The following is an 18,170-nucleotide window of genomic DNA, read 5'->3' on the forward strand; positions in this document are numbered from 1 at the left end:
AAGTAGAAGTTGTTATTATTGTAATTCATTTTTAAGTTGGCATCTTAGTCCTATCATTCTACGTCCCTTTCACCATCTGTTCATCCATAGTATCAGAGGCCACCTCTCCACATTATGGTTTATCTTCTATCTATTGAGCCTCTGGAAAATACAAAGAAGCTACATCCTTCAGTATTGCTATTTGTACAGCATTAAATATATGACTGCATTGATTATTATTACCTGAGTGTAGGGTTCTGTTCTGTTCCCCTAGCTCAAATTCATTTTAAACTCATTTCTGCAGTGTATTGAGATATACTGAGAAGGTATACACGGTAGAGTGGGGAATAGAAGCAAGAGGAAAGTGAAATGGTGGAGTGAATTTTGACCTATCCTGTTTTGGCCGTGTTGATTTTTATGGAAAATATTGTACTACTAAATAAAATGATTCGACACCAAAAAAAGAATGTTTCATAGAACAAAAAGAAGAGTGAGATATAAATAGCAGTGATCAAAATGCAGCTCTGAGATACATAATAAAATTCTAACAGATTCATGTATCAATATTGGTCTACATTGCCTTGACACTTGTAGGTCAAACACGTCTTCTCCCAGCTGTTCCAACTTTTGAAAGACATGTACATTTATCCTTATTCTTTCCAGCTGTATTAAACTGTACATAGTATAACATCAGTGATTTCTTGTAATGACCTGGAGAGATGAGTGAATTGCTGACTCTTCTATTTTGAAAATTGTTCCTTAATTATTTATGGTACTTCACTGTATTGGTCAATATATGATGTGTTTTCAAAAAGTTATGTCTTAGTGATACGAGCCCTTGGCAATTCAACTACTCCAAGAAGCTGTGAGACAGCACGATGGTTTTGTGTGTATTTTATTGTGTATTAACCCAGACTGTGAAATAATTTAAGAAAAACTTGTCCAGGGATGACATGGATCTCAAATGTGGTTGTCCAGGAAGAAAATATAGTTGCTTCAGTTTTTTTAGCCAATGTAATTAACCACATGCATTCTTCCAAAGAGCAATTGAGAGGAACCTGAAATGGAATTTAGTAAAGTAATGGACTAAGCAGGAAAATCATTTATTTTTTCTGCAGTTTGGTGGCATCTAGAAAGAAATTGAGATGAGGAAGCCACTGTTTCCTTTTCAACTTCAGAGCCCAGCAATCAGCACTCTTAAGTCAGGTTCTTGGGATTGCCTTCTGGACAATAAATAATCACATTTTAACTGCACAGACTGCATTTTGGTTGTTTTAGTTGGCCAGACGATGATATTTTTCCTTGCACATTCCAGCAAAGCCTTGATTAGCACAATTTTACTGTACATTTATTAAATAGGAAAAAACTCTCCTAAAAATCATGTTAAAAGGCCTGTCTGTACAAAGGCATTGCTTTCTTGGCATGGAGTGCGATGTCTGCTTATTGTGTGGCATGTTGGTCCACTTCTTCTTTGGTTTTTAACATTTTTTATGAAATGAGTTTATCACTGCAAGACCCGGACACCATACCGGTTTAACTTCATCAGCATTTACATTTGACCTTCCTCTCTCTTCCTGATCTTCTCTAATCCTGTTACTGTTATCTTCCTGTGCTTCCTGAAGGGAAGGCAAGGCTGCAAACAACTTTTGGGGCATGTCATCCTTTGGAATGAAATAGTTTTCTTATTGAAATACCTTTTATTAAGAGTTTGTTGGTTTTTCATATGTATTGGTGCTCTGCAGCAGGGTGGATATTATGCCCATGAATAATGCACTGAGGGACTGATTGAATGTCTACTGTAGTCAATGGGAGTCTCTCCATTGACTTCAATGGGCTTTGGGTTGGGCCCCATACCACGATAAAAAGGAAATACACCTCTGCCTTGATATAATGCGACCTGATATAACATGAATTCGGATACAACGCGGTAAAGCAGTGCTCCGGGGGGCGGGGTTGCACACTCTAGTGGATCAAAGCAAGTTTAATATAATGCCGTTTCACCTATAATGCAGTAAGATTTTTTGGCTCCTGAGGACAGCGTTATATCAAGGTAGAGGTGTATATTGGACTCATTGGTGTAAGCATGGCACTAATGACAGCAGACAAAGGCTATATAGGTTTAGTTCTGTAAAGTAGCACCAAGTAATTACATTTATAGCAAGGTTTATAGGGTTTACCTTGACAAATGGACTATCCTTTTAAAACAAGTTACCTGTTTGTGATTTAATTATGATAAGGAAGCTATATTCCTAATGTATTATGATATTTTCATTGATTTAGGCAGGACTAAGAACCCTTCATGACATTGGCCCTGAAATTCGTCGAGCTATATCCTGTGACTTGCAAGATGATGAACCTGAGGAAAATAATCACGAGGAAGAGGAAGATATATATAAAGTAATTACTCAGAAAGTACCCCCATGGTAGAACTTTTCATTATGTGTTTTTGTATTTCTAGAAGGAACTCATCAGACCACTTGGACTGCATTTACCAGAATATTTTAAAAGATGATGCAAATATATTAACAAAAAAAAAATGTTAACAAAAGGACAGATTCCATCACCTTCAGAATTTAGCTGAAATATTTTTCCTGTAGTCACCCCACTCAGGAAAAGTCACGAGAAAATACACGAGTCTTAAGCTATGGCCAAAAAGTCAACAATATCATGTTCTCTTAGGCCAGTGGGGGAGCAAATTGCAGCATCAAAGGCTGTGCGCTTATGCACCTTACCCCGGAAGTTCAAATCAAGCACTGGGAGTGAAAGCACCTCAACTAATCTCAGCTGTTACAATGGTAGATAGGGGAAGAGGTGGATTCTTATGTAGCCAGATTCCAGACTAAGACAGCATAGTTTAAAATCAGTGCCTTGAATTGCACATAAAAGCCAATTGGAGGACTTTGGATAATACGTATAAAATACTGACTACTGTGGCAGACACTTGTAATTAAGGGGGAATCTACTTTCTACATTAGATGCTCCTTCTGAGTTGTCTTCAAGGCACCCATGGAGAGCATGCTACAGCTGTCTACTCTAGGAGGTACTAAAAGCAATAAAAGCGGTGAGTTACACATCCAAGAAACAAGGTCAAAGGTAGAGCTAGTCAAATAGTTAAAAAGCAGGTTTGTGAAAGTTTCTTCACAAAGGAATGCCAGGTTCTGTTTGTTATTATTTGTGGGGTCATGTTATTATTTTCTCATTAATATTTGGAAGGCTGCCATGTATTTGTTTAAATATATGCAAATTCAAAAATGTTCACAAATTTTAGCACAAGTGTTTATCCATGCAAAAATGCATTCAAGAAGTGCATTTATTAATTATTAACCCATTCAAAAATTTCAAACATCTTTTTTTTTTTTAAACAGAGGAATGGTGCCCTGTTTGGAAACCATATAAATCATGTTAGCAGTGATAGGAGAGATTCGTTTCAACAAATCAATACCACACACCGTCCCCTGCATGTCCAACGGCCTTCAATTCCATCTGCAAGTGATACTGAGAAAAATATGTACCACCAGGCCTCAAATTCTGTATTCCATAACCATCATAATCACAACTCAATAGGAAAGCATGTTCCAAACTCAACAAATGCCAATCTCAATAATGCCAATATGTCCAAAGTTGCTAATGGAAGGCACCCAAACATTGGAAATCATGAACATAGGTCCGAAAATGGATACCATTCATACTCCAGGGCTGATCATGAGAGGCATAGAAGAGCAAACAGTAAGAGGTAAACTCTGATATGTTTGTGTTCAGTAAATAAACATCCTACAGCATGTGCAGTAGTTTAAAATGGTGTAGTGCTACTCCAAAACTCATATTGTGCTACTTAAAACAAATAACTCTTGATACATTAGGTGATAAGGAGGTAGCAGTTGCTTTCATTTTTCTTTTCTATTGTATTGACAAATGAAACTGATTTAACATAACTAATTTCTTACCCATATAGAAAAATATATTTAACACAATAGCCCATGTAATCTAGGAGTGTCTTGTCTCAAAGTGTTAAAATACTGTTGTTGTTTTTTTAAACAAATCCATTGGACAGTCACAGTATAGAACGAGTATAGTCACCATTAATAGTGAATTTCTGAAAATTATTTTAATTGTCTAATTAAAAAAAATTGTCTCCACATTTTTATGGCTTTCCTGGATAGAACACGCTATTATGAAACTTACATTAGGTAAGTGCATATTGTTTAAGACATATGTTTACATCATGAGACAACATAAAAGCTCCCAGTGTTCTTACAATGGAAAAACAATAATAAAGTAGCCAGAGTTAACTGGACACAAACTTAGAATAACTAAACTGTGGAATGAAAAGATATAAAATGACCACAAATTTGTGATAATTTTATTGGACTAATTTCGCCCCATGTCTGTATGGTAAGTGACCGAAACAGGCTGATAAAGTTCAAGACTAGTAGAGAACTTGATCCTGCATTATTAAAATCAATCACTTTAGTGGGCACAGGAGCATGCCCAAAGAGTAGTTCCTGTTTTTTAAAAAATGTCAAGTTTAATCCTACTTCACTTAGACTGGAGGAGATAAAAAGTATGCAATTTTAAAGGTATTATTGTAAGAATTATTTAATGATGACTAATTATATTTATGGGCAAGGAAAAGAACCTATTTAGTGTTTGTCAGAGTTGCTTGCATCATGAATGTTAGAGGTCAGATAGAGGACAGCTCCGGAAAAGTATTTCCTAATCTAGTACACCTCTACCCTGATATAACGCCACCCAATAGAACACAAATTTGAATATAATGTGGGAAAGCAGTGCTCCAGGAGGGTGGGGCTGTGCACTCTGGTAGATCAAAGCCAGTCTGATATAACACAGTTTCACCTATAATGCAGTAAGATTTTTTTGCTTCCGAGGACAGCATTATATTGGGATAAAGGTGTAGTTTCTATGTTTAGAATTTGCATAGCTGTTTTCACACTTTGCTTTGGAAGACTTCACTAAATGCTCTTGTATTTTTGCTCAGTGGCAAATTTTAGGTATTTGAGAAACTTTTTCAAACACGTACTCTAGACTTTCAGCTTGAAAGACTGATTTAAATGTGCTTGACTTTTCTAACTACTCAGTGTAACTACAGAAGCATAGTAAATCTACCATACTTCTACTAACACTGTAAAACAGAAAAGCAAAGACAGAATACCCATGTACCCATCTGTAGTCTAATGGAAGTTACTGTAAAGCATGAGTCCAGCTATGAGAGAATTTGTATGTCTGTCTTTATATATATATATAGAGAGAGAGAGAGAGAGAGAGCTATGTTAAAAGTGCAGGTTTAAATATTAACATTATGGATAAAGTATAGTGAAATCCTAAACCACTGTGTACCAATTGTAGGTCAGACTCTGGTGATGGGCATCTACCAACTATTTGCCGTGAAGATCATGAAGTTCGGGATTACTGCAATGATGATCATTATATGGGAGAGCAGGAATATTTTAGTGGAGAAGAGTATTATGAAGAAGACTATATGTTGTCAGGAAGCAGGTGAGATTATTAGTCTTAACTACAAAAAATGTCAATAACTTATATACATTAAACACACTTTATACCTTAAAATATCACTATTCTTTTCTTAGGGGAATAGATCAGTGAATGAGAATGCAAAATATACTCAAGCACATCTCATGCTGAGGTATGAAATGAGACCCCAGCAAATCCCTAATACATAATTCCAAAGCAGTGATGAAGGAATTTAGTTCATTTGGACTGTGAGAAACTCTACAGTTCAAAATCAAAGAATCCCCTACGTTTAGTGGGGAAGAACTGAATACTGCTTGAGGTAAATGAAGATTTAAGGCCTGCATCTGCTCCCAATGAAGTATATGACATAACTCCTGTTAACTTCAATGGCAGCTGGATCAGTCTCAGTTGGGGAAGCTTTTAATGATGGTTCATTTGATTCCATAAGCTCAGCAGAAGGAAGGATGATAATGAGACAGATAAACTATTTGATGGATTCTATATAGTATAACATGATCAAATAAAGTACAGGCTTTAACCTCCCTTTAACAATTCTAATCACGTCACCTTTTTCCATGTACCTGGAACAGGCAGTTGATACTGTGATACCTGTCCTGGCCTTTGGGCACCACTGCATTATAAATATTTAGAATTACACATTTGTTTCACCCAGGTCACATCTTTCACAAGAATTTCATGGACTGAATTTGCAGAATTGCTGAATTTGTATTTATTACACATTCATAACCCTGAGTGAAATTCCAATTTGCATTCATCTGAGTCCCCACTCTTTCCCTTTTCTCCCTGCCCCCTACTCTAATTCCTGAGGTCCAGTTTTCCTACCCAATTTCTCCCCATTTTTGGACTTGTTTGGATTTTCCCCAGCCAAAATTTCCACGTGAAACTCATTTCTTCCAGTTTTAATACTTTTGTGCTGCAGCATCCTTAGAACACCTGTTCTAACAACTTTCTTTTTGACCCAGTGTCGACAATTCCTGTGACTCATATTCAACAGTTTCACTTCTTTTATTGCTGTTACTTGCCCAGATTTAATCAAAAACCGTGTATCTATTCCATGTAGATCCAAGCTTTCCCCCTTCAGCTTGGATTCATACAGTTCCCTGAACTGGGTGAGGCGCAGTCATTAGGTAATTAGTATGCCCTCTCCTGACTTTCCTAACATTTAGAACAATCTGTCTTTTCATGGTCTGTCATTTTACTGTGCTAACATTTCATGGAACAGGTCTCCTACTTTTTTGGCAACAGTCAATGTTCTCTGTTTTACAAACTGCTTGTAACCTTTTTTCAAACATGTCAAATGTTTCTTATATCCTGTTAGAAACCCCTGTCTCATCATGAATTATACACAGATTTGTACTTACAAGACTAAAGGTAGATTGTTTCCACCTTCCATACAAAAGGCTACTCTCATCACTCCTAAATTGCTGTCTGGAAAGATTCCAGTGGCTCAGCCAATTCCACCGCCTTGCAAAAGTCTCCTCAGCCTTGGTTTTAATTTGCAAGGGCAGGTCTAGTACAACATCACTAGATTAATCCATTGCCTGCTTGTCCTAGATGTCCATGTACATATTCACATGTACCAAACATAACAATCTTTCCTACTAGTTCAGGTGGAGTCTCCACCTTATTTTTTCTCCATGCCCTACCTGCACTCCAGACAACTCAGATTGGCAGCTGACCCCAAATTGAATCGGTCCATCCAAACTATCAACCAAGCACCCCCTCCACTTTCATTTCATTTACCCATCCACTCATTTTGGATATAATATTAATCAGAGTCAAATAAGGATCTTTTGAGATTTTTTCCATCAGAAAGGAGGCTTTTGTAATACTCAAGCAGCAACAGCCTGAACTCCTTTGCGCTGAGCTGTGCAGATTACCCTGAAATCATAAGGAAAGGTGTGGGTGGGGGGAGGAAAGGGTTTTGCTATTTTTAACCACAGGATAGTATTGAGGCCTTGAGTTGTAATCTTCTGTGACAATAGTAACATTGACGTCAATGTGGTTTTTTACCAAGCATAATATTACTTAATAAAACCAATAAACTATTAAAGTTAACATGTGACTTATTCTAAACAGACCAGCGTATGCCCATTTTCTCATAAGCAGTGCGCAATCAGAAGCCAATATGTAAATAATGAGTCATGTTTTTCTGGATGTTTTGTTTAGTTTTCGTGCTCTGGCAAGAATCAATGTAAGAACAATGCCAGGAGTCCTTTGGGCTGGTAAATGAAAAGATTAATGATCAGTTCATTGAAACTTCTCTTATTAACAATACGTTTCTGTAATTCAGGCATACATATGACTATCGCAACAGATATCACTGCAATGACTTAGATTTTGAGCGGCCAAAAGGTTACCATCACCCACATGGGTTTTTTGAGGAAGATGATTCACAGATCTGTTATGATTCAAAAAGATCCCCTAGGAGACGGTTGCTACCTCCAACACCTACATGTGAGTACAGTAAGAAAGTCTGTTTAAGTGCCTCAGATTTTTATCAGTGAATACAGTGTTCAGTTTTACATAGAAGCTTGGATGAAAAAAGAGAATATTCCTGTGGACCTTGACATCACTCTCACCATCACTTCTTGTGATTTTTGAGAGTAAACCCCTGATTAGTACATGTATTTACCAACTTTGCAGACAACAGATGCAAATGTCTATCTTGAGGTGCAGCAATCTACAGATCCCAGCATATAACTGCATGTGTCTCTCTCATTCTCCCTTGCTTCCCTCATCCCTTCATTGTTTCATTAACATGATATGACCGTCCTGCATTTTCTCTGCTTATAAAACTATAGCTAATATAGAAAACATTGCAAATGAACAAAGTCCCTGGTATCTGTTTACTTTATGAGGTTAGTGGAAAATGGTCAGGTAGGATGCAGCACAGGTTTGCCCTACTTTGAGCTTGGATCAGGAAGTGTTTTTCTTTGCACCCCTAAGGGAAACAAAGGTTTATTCATGTTCACAGGTTTATTATGTTGGTATAAATCAAACAGAACTGTTGTCACTCTAATGACTCACCCGCTGGCACTTTCCATGACTCTTTCAAACCAGATACACCACCTGCTAATACTATTATAGCTTTTATTTGTTTTGGTGGGGTTTTTTTGTTTTGTTTTGTTTTTCAGATGAAAGCAACACAAGCTTTTCCAGTATCAGAGGGGTAGCCGTGTTAGTCTGGATCTGTAAAAGCAGCAAAGACTCCTGTGGCACCTTATAGACTAACAGACATTTTGGAGCATGAGCTTTCGTGGGTGAATACCCACTTCATCACATGCCTGTAGTGGAAATTTCCAGGGGCAGATATGTATATGCAAGCAAGCTAGAGATAATGAAGTTAGTTCAATCAGGGAGGATGAGGTCCTGTTCTAGCAGTTGAGGTGTGAAAACCAAGGGAGGAGAAACTGGTTTTGTAGTTGGCAAGCCATTCACAGTGTTTGTGTAATCCTGAGCTGATGGTGTCAAATTTGCAGATGAAATGAAGCTCAGCAGTTTCTCTCTGAAGTCTAGTCCTGAAGTTTTTTAGCTGCAGGATGGCCACCTTAAGGTCTGCTATAGTGTGGCCAGGGAGGTTGAAGTGTTCTCCTACAGGTTTTTGTATATTGCCATTCCTAATTTCTGATTTGTGTCCATTTATCCTTTTCCGCAGAGACTGTCCAGTTTGGCCAATGTACATAGCAGAGGGGCATTGCTGGCATACGATGGCATAGATGACATTGGTGGAGGTGCAGGTGAATGAACCAGTGATGGTGTGGCTGATCTGGTTAAGTCTTGTGATGGTGTTGCTGGTGTAGATATGTGGGCAGAGTTGGCATCGAGGTTTGTTGCATGGATTGGTTCCTGAGCTAGAGTTACTATAGTGCGGTGTGCAGTTACTGGTGAGAATATGTTTCAGGTTGGCAGGTTGTCTGTGGGCAAGGACTGGCCTGCCACCAAAGGTCTGTGAAAGTGTGGGATCATTGCCCAGGATGGGTTGTAGATCCCTGATGATGCGTTGGAGGGGTTTTAGCTGGGGACTGCATGTGATGGTCAGTGGAGTCCTGTTGGTTTCTTTCTTGGGTTTGTCCTGCAGTAGGAGGCTTCTGGGTAAACATCTGGCTCTGTTGATCTGTTTCCTTATTTCCTTGTATGGGTATTGTAGTTTTGAGAATGCTTAGTGGAGATTTTGTAGGTGTTGGTCTCTGTCTGAGGGGTTAGAGCAGATGCGGTTGTACCTCAGTGCTTGGCTGTAGACCATGGATCGTGTGATGTGCCCGGGATGGAAGCTGGAGGCATGAAGGTAGGCATAGCGGTCGGTAAGTTTTCGGTATAGGGTGGTGGTAATGTGATCATCATTTATTTGCACCGTGGTGTCTAGGAAGTGGACCTCCTGTGTAGATTGGTCCAGGCTGAGGTTGATGGTGGAGTGGAAGCTGTTGAAATTGTGGTGGAATTTTTCCAGAGTCTCCTTCCCATGGGTCCAGATGATGAAGATGTCATCAATGTAGCGTAGGTAGAGAAGGGGCATGAGTGGACGAGAGCTGAGGAAGCGTTTTTCCAGGTCGGCCATAAAAATATTGGCATATTGTGGGGCCATGCGGGTTCCCATAGCGGTGCCACTGATCTGGAGATATATATTGTCCTCAAATTTGAAATAGTTGTGTGTGAGAATTAAGGCACAGAGCTCAGCAGCCAGTTGTGCTGTGGCATCATCAGGGATACTGTTCCTGACAGCTTGTATTCCATCTGTGTGTGGGATGTTTGTGTAGAGCGCCTCTACATCCATGGTGGCTAGGATGGTGTTTTCTGGAAGGTCACCAGTGCATTGTAGTTTCCTCAGGAAATCAGTGGTGTCACAGAGGTAGCTGGAAGTGCTGGTGGCATAGGGTCTGAGTAGAGAGTCCACGTATCCAGACAGTCCTTCAGTGAGAGTGTCAATGCCCGAGATGATGGGGCGTCCAGGATTTCCGGGTTTGTGGATCTTGAGTAGTAGATAGAATAACCCTGGTCGGGGCTCTAAGGGTATGTTGATTTGTTCCGGTGTTAGTGTAGGGAATATCCTGAGTAGATAGTGCAGTTTCTTAGTGTATTCCTCAGTGGGATCTGAGGGAAGTGGCCTGTAGAATTTGGTACTGGAGAGTTGTCTGGCGGCCTCGTTTTGGTAGTCAGATCTGTTCATGATGACAACAGCACCTCCTTTTTCAGCCTCTTTGATAATGTCAGGGTGGTTTCTGAGGCTGTGGATGGCATTGCATTCTGCATGACTTAGGTTATGAGGCAAGCGATGTTGTTTTTCCACAATTTCTGCCTGTGCACGTCGGCGGAAGCATTCAATGTATAGGTCCAGACTGTCATTTCGACCCTCAGGAGGAGTCTAAGCTTTTCCATTTGTTTTTAATTTGGAAAAGATGTTTTCTCAGTTCAGGACATCTGCACCAGTATCTCTGCTCAGTGGGTAAGGGCACCCACGTTCAGGCCTCCCCAGTCATTGCCTTTCTTGGGTGGAGACACATCTCCCTGCCTTCTCAGTGGGGTATCTCCATGCTGAATAGTTCCTTGCCTTCGTATTTCTCAGCAAAGGCACTTGGCCTAAAAAGACTTGCTTGCTTTCTCTTCAGAGATGGATAACAGAGTGATTGCTAGAGATGTATGTTACCATGCAGTACTTCCTCTACAAGTCTACAGAGAAAGCATATTAAAAACAATAAAAGAACTTGATTGTATGCTAATAATCTTACCAGGCATCATCCCAACCTAGGGGTTTCTTTGTGATTACAAATTCATCAATGCTTCAGCTCAGAACAAGCACACTGTCTTATAAGGCCTCAGTAGACCAGGTCCTTCTAATCCTTCCTTAAGGATTGAGGCCTTTCATGGACCAGGGGTCCTGCCCATTTGCTGGATCAGGAAGAAGGCCTTGATTCAGGTTAAACCCCAGGCTTTTATCCAAACGTATTTTGTCTGTTGGTCTCTGCAGAATCCAGTTAACTGGTATATGTGCATCTTTCCAGGGAAGTGGCTTCAAAGGCTGATGATGAAGAAAGTTCATTAGCATCCCCCCCCTCCCTACTAGAGAAGGTCCATACAATGTAACAACAACATAAACATAATTGTATTTTTACTACAATGTAGTACAAAGGTATTAGCTCTAATTCAGTGAGGTTTAACTTAACTCAGTAAAGCTTATCTTAATTTGATAAGGTTTCTTCAGGATATTACACAGTGTCTGTCGCAGGTGTTTTGACAGTAACAATACAAGTACTTCATAATGCTTCTCTTTTTGTGGATATAGCTGAGGCAGTTTCCAGCCACATGGTCTTAACAAACACCACAGATAGATGTAAGTCACCAGGACTAGACGGTATTCACCCAAGAGTTCTGAATGAACTCAAATGTGAAATTGCAGAACTACTAACTGTAATGTGTAACCTATCATTTAAATCAGCTGTCATTTAAATCATTCTGTAAATGACTGGAGGATAGCTAACGTGACGCCAATTTTTAAAAAGGGCTCCAGAGGTGATCCCGGCAATTACAGGCCAGTAAGCCTGACTTCAGTACTGGGCAAACTGGTTGAAACTTTAGTAAACAACAAAATCTTCAGACACATAGATGAACATAATTTGTTGGGAAAGAATCAACATGGTTTTTGTAAAGGAAAATCATGCCTCACCAATCTACTAAACTTCTTTGAGGAGGTCAACAAGAATGTGGACAAGGGGGATGCAGTGGGTATAGTGTACTTAGATTTTCAGAAAACCTTTGACAGGGTCCCTCACCAAAGTCTCTTAAGCAAAGTAAGCTGTCATGGGATAAGAGGGAAAGTCCTCTTATAGATTGGTAACTGTTTAAGATTGAAAACAAGGGGTAGGAATAAATGGTCAGTTTTCAGAATGGAGAGAGGTAAATAGTGGTGTTCCCCAGGGGTCTGTTCTGGACCCAGTCCTATTCAGCATATTCATAAATGATCTGGAAAAAGGGGTAAACAGTGATGTGGCAAAATTTCCAGATGATACAAAACTACTCAAGATAGTTAAGTCCCAGGCAGACTGTGAAGAGCTACAAAAGGATCTCTAAAAACTGGGTGACTGGGCAACAAGATAGCAGATGAAATTCAATGTTGATAAATGCAAAGTAATGCACATTGGAAAATATAATCCCAACTATACATACAGAATGATGCCGTCTAAATTAGCTGTTCCCACTCAAGAAAAAGATCTTGGAGTCATTGTGGATAGTTCGCTGAAAACATCCACTCAATGTGCAGCGGCAGTTAAAAAAGCGAACACAATGTTGGGAATCATTAAGAAAGGGATAGATAATAAGACAGAAAATATCATATTGCCTCCATATAAATCCATGGTATGGGCACATCTTGAATACTGAGTTCAGATGTGGTCGCCCCACCTCAAGAAAGATACGTTGGAATTGGAAAAGGTTCAGCAAAGGGCAACAAAAATTATTAGGGGTATGGAACTGCTGCCATATGAGGAGAGATTAATAAGACTGGGACTTTTCAACTTGGAAAAGTGATGACTAAGGGAGGATATGATTGAAGTTTATAACATCATGACTGGCGTGGAGAAAGTAAATAAGGAAGTGTTATTTACTCCTCATAACAGAAGAACTGGGAGTTACCAAATGAAATTAATAGGCAATACATTTAAAAAAAACAAAAGGAAGTATTTTTTAACACAATGCACAGTCAACCTGTGGAACTCTTTGCCAGAGGATGTTGAAGGCCAAGACTATAACAAGGTTAAAAAAAGAACTAGATAAATTCATGGAGGATAGGTCCATCAGTGGCTATTAGCCAGGATGGACAGGGATGGTTTCCTAGCCTCTGTTTGCCAGAAGCTGGGAATGGGCAACGGGGGATGGATCACTTGATGATTACCTGTTCTGTTCGTTCCCTCTGGGGCACCTGGCATTGGCTACTGTCGGAAGACAGGATACTGGGCTAGATGGACCTTTGGTCTGACCCACTATGGCCGGTCTTATATTCTTATATAATTTCCAATTGAATGCAGCTAAAGGGAATTTATGGAGTTTTTTTCCCCAGTACTTTTGGTGGGGAGCATTGCTCTTTCAATGGGATTTTTTCAAATTCTCTTAAAATATCTGGGTATTTGTCATCAAGATCTCTTGTTTGAAATTCACACCAGATCCTCCATTTATTATCTCAGAAACATTACTAGAATTTAGTCTGTTTTGTCTCATGCGTGCAGAATGGTCATTTCTACTTTAGTTTTTATGTTGAAGTAGTGTGGTGTATTGCTACATAGACCACACAATAAACACTCTGCAGACTTCAAGTTTCACAGAATGCTGCCAGCATGTTTCTGACATGTACTCCTATTTTTCAGTCACTTTGTCTACTGCTCAAATCTTTATTTTGGCTTCCAATTAATTTTTGTATTACATCAAACATAGCTCCTCTCATCCTCCAAATCCCAGTGTAGTCCTGATTTATGTGCAAATCCATCATAAATTAGATTAGCAATGCCAATCTTCTGGGGCATCTTAGATCAACTTGAATCTTGATCTTTGAACTGTGATACTTTGTGGGTATGAACCTTTTTTTTTTTGTTTGGTTTGAGAAGCAAATAGTAACTCTGTTTTTAATACTAGACATAAAACATATTTGATTTCTATTGCTTATCTTCTTCAGTGGGGCAGGGTCATAACAGTATAAAATGTCCTGGGACTCATTATGTAAGAAATGCCAAATAAGAGCAGCTTTGATTCGTAAAATGCAAAAATGCATAAAGACCCCAAATCTGATAAGATTCAGAAGTGTGTCAAGAATCAGTTTTTGATTGGGAGGGAAGTGTAATGGGATCACTGCCACCCTCCCCAGGGTAGGGTCACCGGCTCTTTAAAGAAAAAGCAGAAAACCATAATGAAAAGCAACAAATATGTAAGCAGTTTTTGCAATAAGTTCTCTAATAATGCTATCTATGCAGGACTCTTACTTCTGAGCTTTATTAGCTTTTGCCTTTTGGACCCTTGGTGGTGGTGGTAGTGAGATAAAGCATAAAATCCCTATAGGTCATCACACTGGAGAGTATAAATATTACTCTCCAAATATTCCCATGATTTCCTTCAACTGAGTGAGAAGTGAAGCTCCCAGAAAGTTATGAGCCTTCTGCTAAAGGCATCAAGAAAACACCAACTTAGAAAGGGACTCCTCTGTCCTTTGGGGAAGCAGGCTCCTATATAGCTTTTCACCAGTCCCTCTGATAACAAAGATACTGGAAAATCTCAGGCTCTTCCCCTCGGCCCAGTTAGGGGGTTTGCCTCTACGTGGCTCAGATGAGAGCAGAATATATATAAGTGAGAAAAAAACTTTGAGCTAAAAAGTTCTCTGTGGTCTCTTCTCTTCAGGAGAGGTGGAGTGGGAGGTTTCTCTATGGTAACAGCCTGTCAGTCCCATTTAGCTTTTTCTCATTAAAATGTTGGTGGGCTAAAGTCCACCCAGTCACAGACACTATTAATCTGATAAGTCTTTAAAGAAGGTTTACCAGTAAAAGATTGTTCCATCTGATGTTCTTACCAGAAAAGAGAGTTGTGGCCTGATTCTGATCTAAGTTGCATCAAAGTAATGCAGGGGTAACTCCAGTGAAGTCAGTTGACTTAAACCAGTGCATTTTAGCACTTTAATACCCCAGCAGGGTTTGAAAGAAGGAAGATCAAACTAATTCATTTTAATTAATGTTTGTGAAGGATACATTTGTGTGTACATTCAAAAACCGATATGTTACATTGGAGAATTTCTATTAGTATCCAGATATGATCCAAATTAATGTAACACACTTTGCTCCTTGGTTGAGTATTGCAGTTTGTTAGTAGATTGAGTTCTGAGATTTGGGGCTGTACAGCAAAGATCAGGTCGTAAGGCCCAAATCCTCTAAGGTATTTAACCACCTAACTGTCTTTGAAATCAATATCTTTGAAGATCTAGATTTAAGTGCTTATTTCTTACCCACTATCTTCAATTTTTTGTACTTTTCAAAGAGATGCAAAGAATGGTTCTCAAGTATTGGTCTAAAGTTTCTTGCCATGGCTTTCCATGGACAGATTGCTTCCTCCCAGGTTACTCACCACAAAATCCACATATGATGGAATTACCAGGATTATGGAAGTTGAAGTTGGACAAATTCAGACTGGAAATAAGAGTGTATATCTTAAACAAATTAGGGTAATTAACCGCTGGAGTAGTTTATCAAGGGTCACAGCTGATTCTCCATCACTGGAAATTTTCAAATCAAGAGTGGATGTTTATAAAAGATGTGCTCTAGGAATAATATTTGGGAAGTTCTGTGGCCTGTGTTATACAGGACGTCAGAATAGATGATTACAATTGTCTTTTCTGGCATTCAAATATGTTTTTCCTAATAGCATGGAATGGCCTCTTACTAGGGCTGTCAAGCGATTAAAAAAATTAATTGCAATTAATTGTGCGATTAAAAAAGATCAATTAATTGTGCGATTAATCACACAGTTAATAATAGAATACCATTTATTTAAATATTTTTGGATGTTTTCTACAGTTTAAAATATATTGATTTCAATTACAACACAGAATACAAAGTGTACAGTGTTCACTTTATATTTATTTTTGATTACAAGTATTTACACTGTAAAAAAACACAAAAGAAATAGGATTTTTCAATTCACCTAATACAAAAGTACATGCTGATGATGGGTTCTGCTTGATAACGATCCAAAGCAGAGCTGACCGACACATGTTCATTTTCATCATCAGAATCAGATGCCACCAGCAGAAGGTTGATTTTCTTTGTTGCTGGTTCGGGTTCTGTAGTTTCCGTATCCGAGTGTTGCTCTTTTAAGTCTTCTGAAAGCAAACTCCACATCTCGTCCCTCTCAGATTTTGAAAGGCACTTCAGATTCTTAAACCTTGGATCGAGTGCTGTAGCTATTTTTAGAAATCTCACATTGGTACCTTCTTTGTGTTTTCTCAAATCTGCAGTGAAAGTGTTCTTAAAATGAACGTGTTTTGGGTCATCATCCAAGACTGCTATAACACAAAATATATGGCAGATTTCAGGTAAAACAGAACAGACTCATACAATTCTCCCCAAGGAGTTCAGTCACAAATGTAATTAACGCATTTTTTTTTAACGAGCATCATCAGCATGGAAGCATGTCCTCTAGAATGGTGGCCAGAGAATGAAGGGACATACGGATATTTAGCATATCTGACATGTAAATACCTTGCAATGCCAGCTACAGAAGTGCCATGCAAATGTCTGTTCTCATTTTCAGGTGACATTGTAAACAAGAAGCAGAAGGCATTATCTCCTGCAAATTTTAACCATACTTGTTTTTCTGAGCCATTGGCTGAAGTAGAGTTGAGTGGACTTGTAGGCTCTAAAGTTTTACATTTTATTTTTGAATACAGTTTTTTTTTGTACATAATTCTACATTTGTAAATTGCACTTCCATGATAAAGAGATTGCACTACAATACTTGTATGAGGTGAACTGAAAAATACTACTACTTTTGTTTTTTATAGTGCAAATATTTGTAATAAAAATATAAAGTGAGCACTGTACACTTTGTATTCTGTGTTGCACTTGAAATCAATATATTTGAAAATGTAGAAAACATCCAAAATATTTAATAAATTTCAATTGGTATTATATTGATTAATCTTTTTAATCACAATTAACTCACACAATTAACTCAAAAATTAACTGCGATTAATTGACAGCCCTACTTCTTACTTGTCTCAATATTAAAAACATGTTTAGCACAAAAAACCGACTACTTTGATTGGTGTAACATTTACAAAATTACACATTACATTTACAGTTGGGAACCCCAGTGTGAACAGTTGCAACACTCACACTATAGAAAGTCCTTTATATTTACAAATAGTTTATTAATACATTTAGCACAGTCTCAAACACCCCAAATCAGTAAGGTAGATAAGAGATACTACAGAATATACATCTGCACACTCATATACTCACACCATCCCTTGTAGAACAACCTGAAATGTTAGTCATCATCTTCCTCATCACCAGTGGCCATCATTCTGACACCTCCCCGGGAGTACATCTCCTTCTTCCTATCAACCCTAGGCTGGGATGTCACTTTTATAATATGTTGTGCTGATGCCACTATGTTTGATGCATATGCAGTAGGGGATTTCCTTATTTGTATTTCCTCACCTTACTAATGTATCTTTTTTTCTAGAGGTTAGTATATCAGTGATCTGAACTTAGTGTTATATACATTAATTCATTACCATGGCCCTTCTGTGGTTAGGATCTGTGGACGTAGCTCATGTACCTGTTATATAAGTCAATTCATTGCCATGACACTCAAGCGGTTGGATCATGTATCTGTGGCCAGAACTTCTCTATAAACACTCTATTTTCAGCTTCCCAATACTTAAATTTTGAACAGATAAACAGCCAATGGAAATCCTAGAAATCCTGTCTGTTCAAAGGTCATAGGCCCTAAGTCTTATGCTGACTTGATGAAGCTAATGTCTTACAGGATACAGGCCTGTAGGTTCCTTGCATTACTACTGAATATAATAAAGGCAAGCTAGCCCACTGGGCTACAATGAGGAACTTAAAGCTTCAGTGAAGAAATAATTGTTATTTTAACTATACACAAGAAGCTTACAATATACAGCTAAAGTAAAGCGCCTTTCC

At 38.6% G+C, this 18,170-nt stretch overlaps 2 protein-coding genes across 9 annotated transcripts in view; one reads left to right on the forward strand and one right to left on the reverse strand.

Moving 5' to 3' along the window:
* Window positions 1–18,170, forward strand: part of CACNA1D (calcium voltage-gated channel subunit alpha1 D) — a 331,172-nt gene that overhangs the window by 306,035 nt on the left and 6,967 nt on the right. For 6 of the 8 annotated variants that reach the window (XM_030570212.1, XM_030570209.1, XM_030570211.1 and 3 more), the window contains 5 exons: window positions 2,260–2,376; window positions 3,345–3,712; window positions 4,140–4,166; window positions 5,344–5,493; window positions 7,784–7,947. In XM_030570212.1, the coding sequence (XP_030426072.1) occupies window positions 2,260–2,376; window positions 3,345–3,712; window positions 4,140–4,166; window positions 5,344–5,493; window positions 7,784–7,947 (826 nt within the window). The remainder of the gene's footprint in view (window positions 1–2,259; window positions 2,377–3,344; window positions 3,713–4,139; window positions 4,167–5,343; window positions 5,494–7,783; window positions 7,948–18,170) is intronic. The other 2 variants (XM_030570214.1, XM_030570210.1) reach the window with 1 other exon arrangement.
* CHDH (choline dehydrogenase) overlaps window positions 16,494–18,170 on the reverse strand; it is a 41,018-nt gene continuing 39,341 nt past the window's right edge. The window contains exon 9 of the mRNA XM_030570224.1: window positions 16,494–16,519. The gene's annotated coding sequence lies outside the window, so the exon portion shown is untranslated. The remainder of the gene's footprint in view (window positions 16,520–18,170) is intronic.

This window comes from Gopherus evgoodei, chromosome 7 (assembly GCF_007399415.2).
Source record: "Gopherus evgoodei ecotype Sinaloan lineage chromosome 7, rGopEvg1_v1.p, whole genome shotgun sequence".
Taxonomy (NCBI): Eukaryota; Metazoa; Chordata; order Testudines; family Testudinidae; genus Gopherus; species Gopherus evgoodei.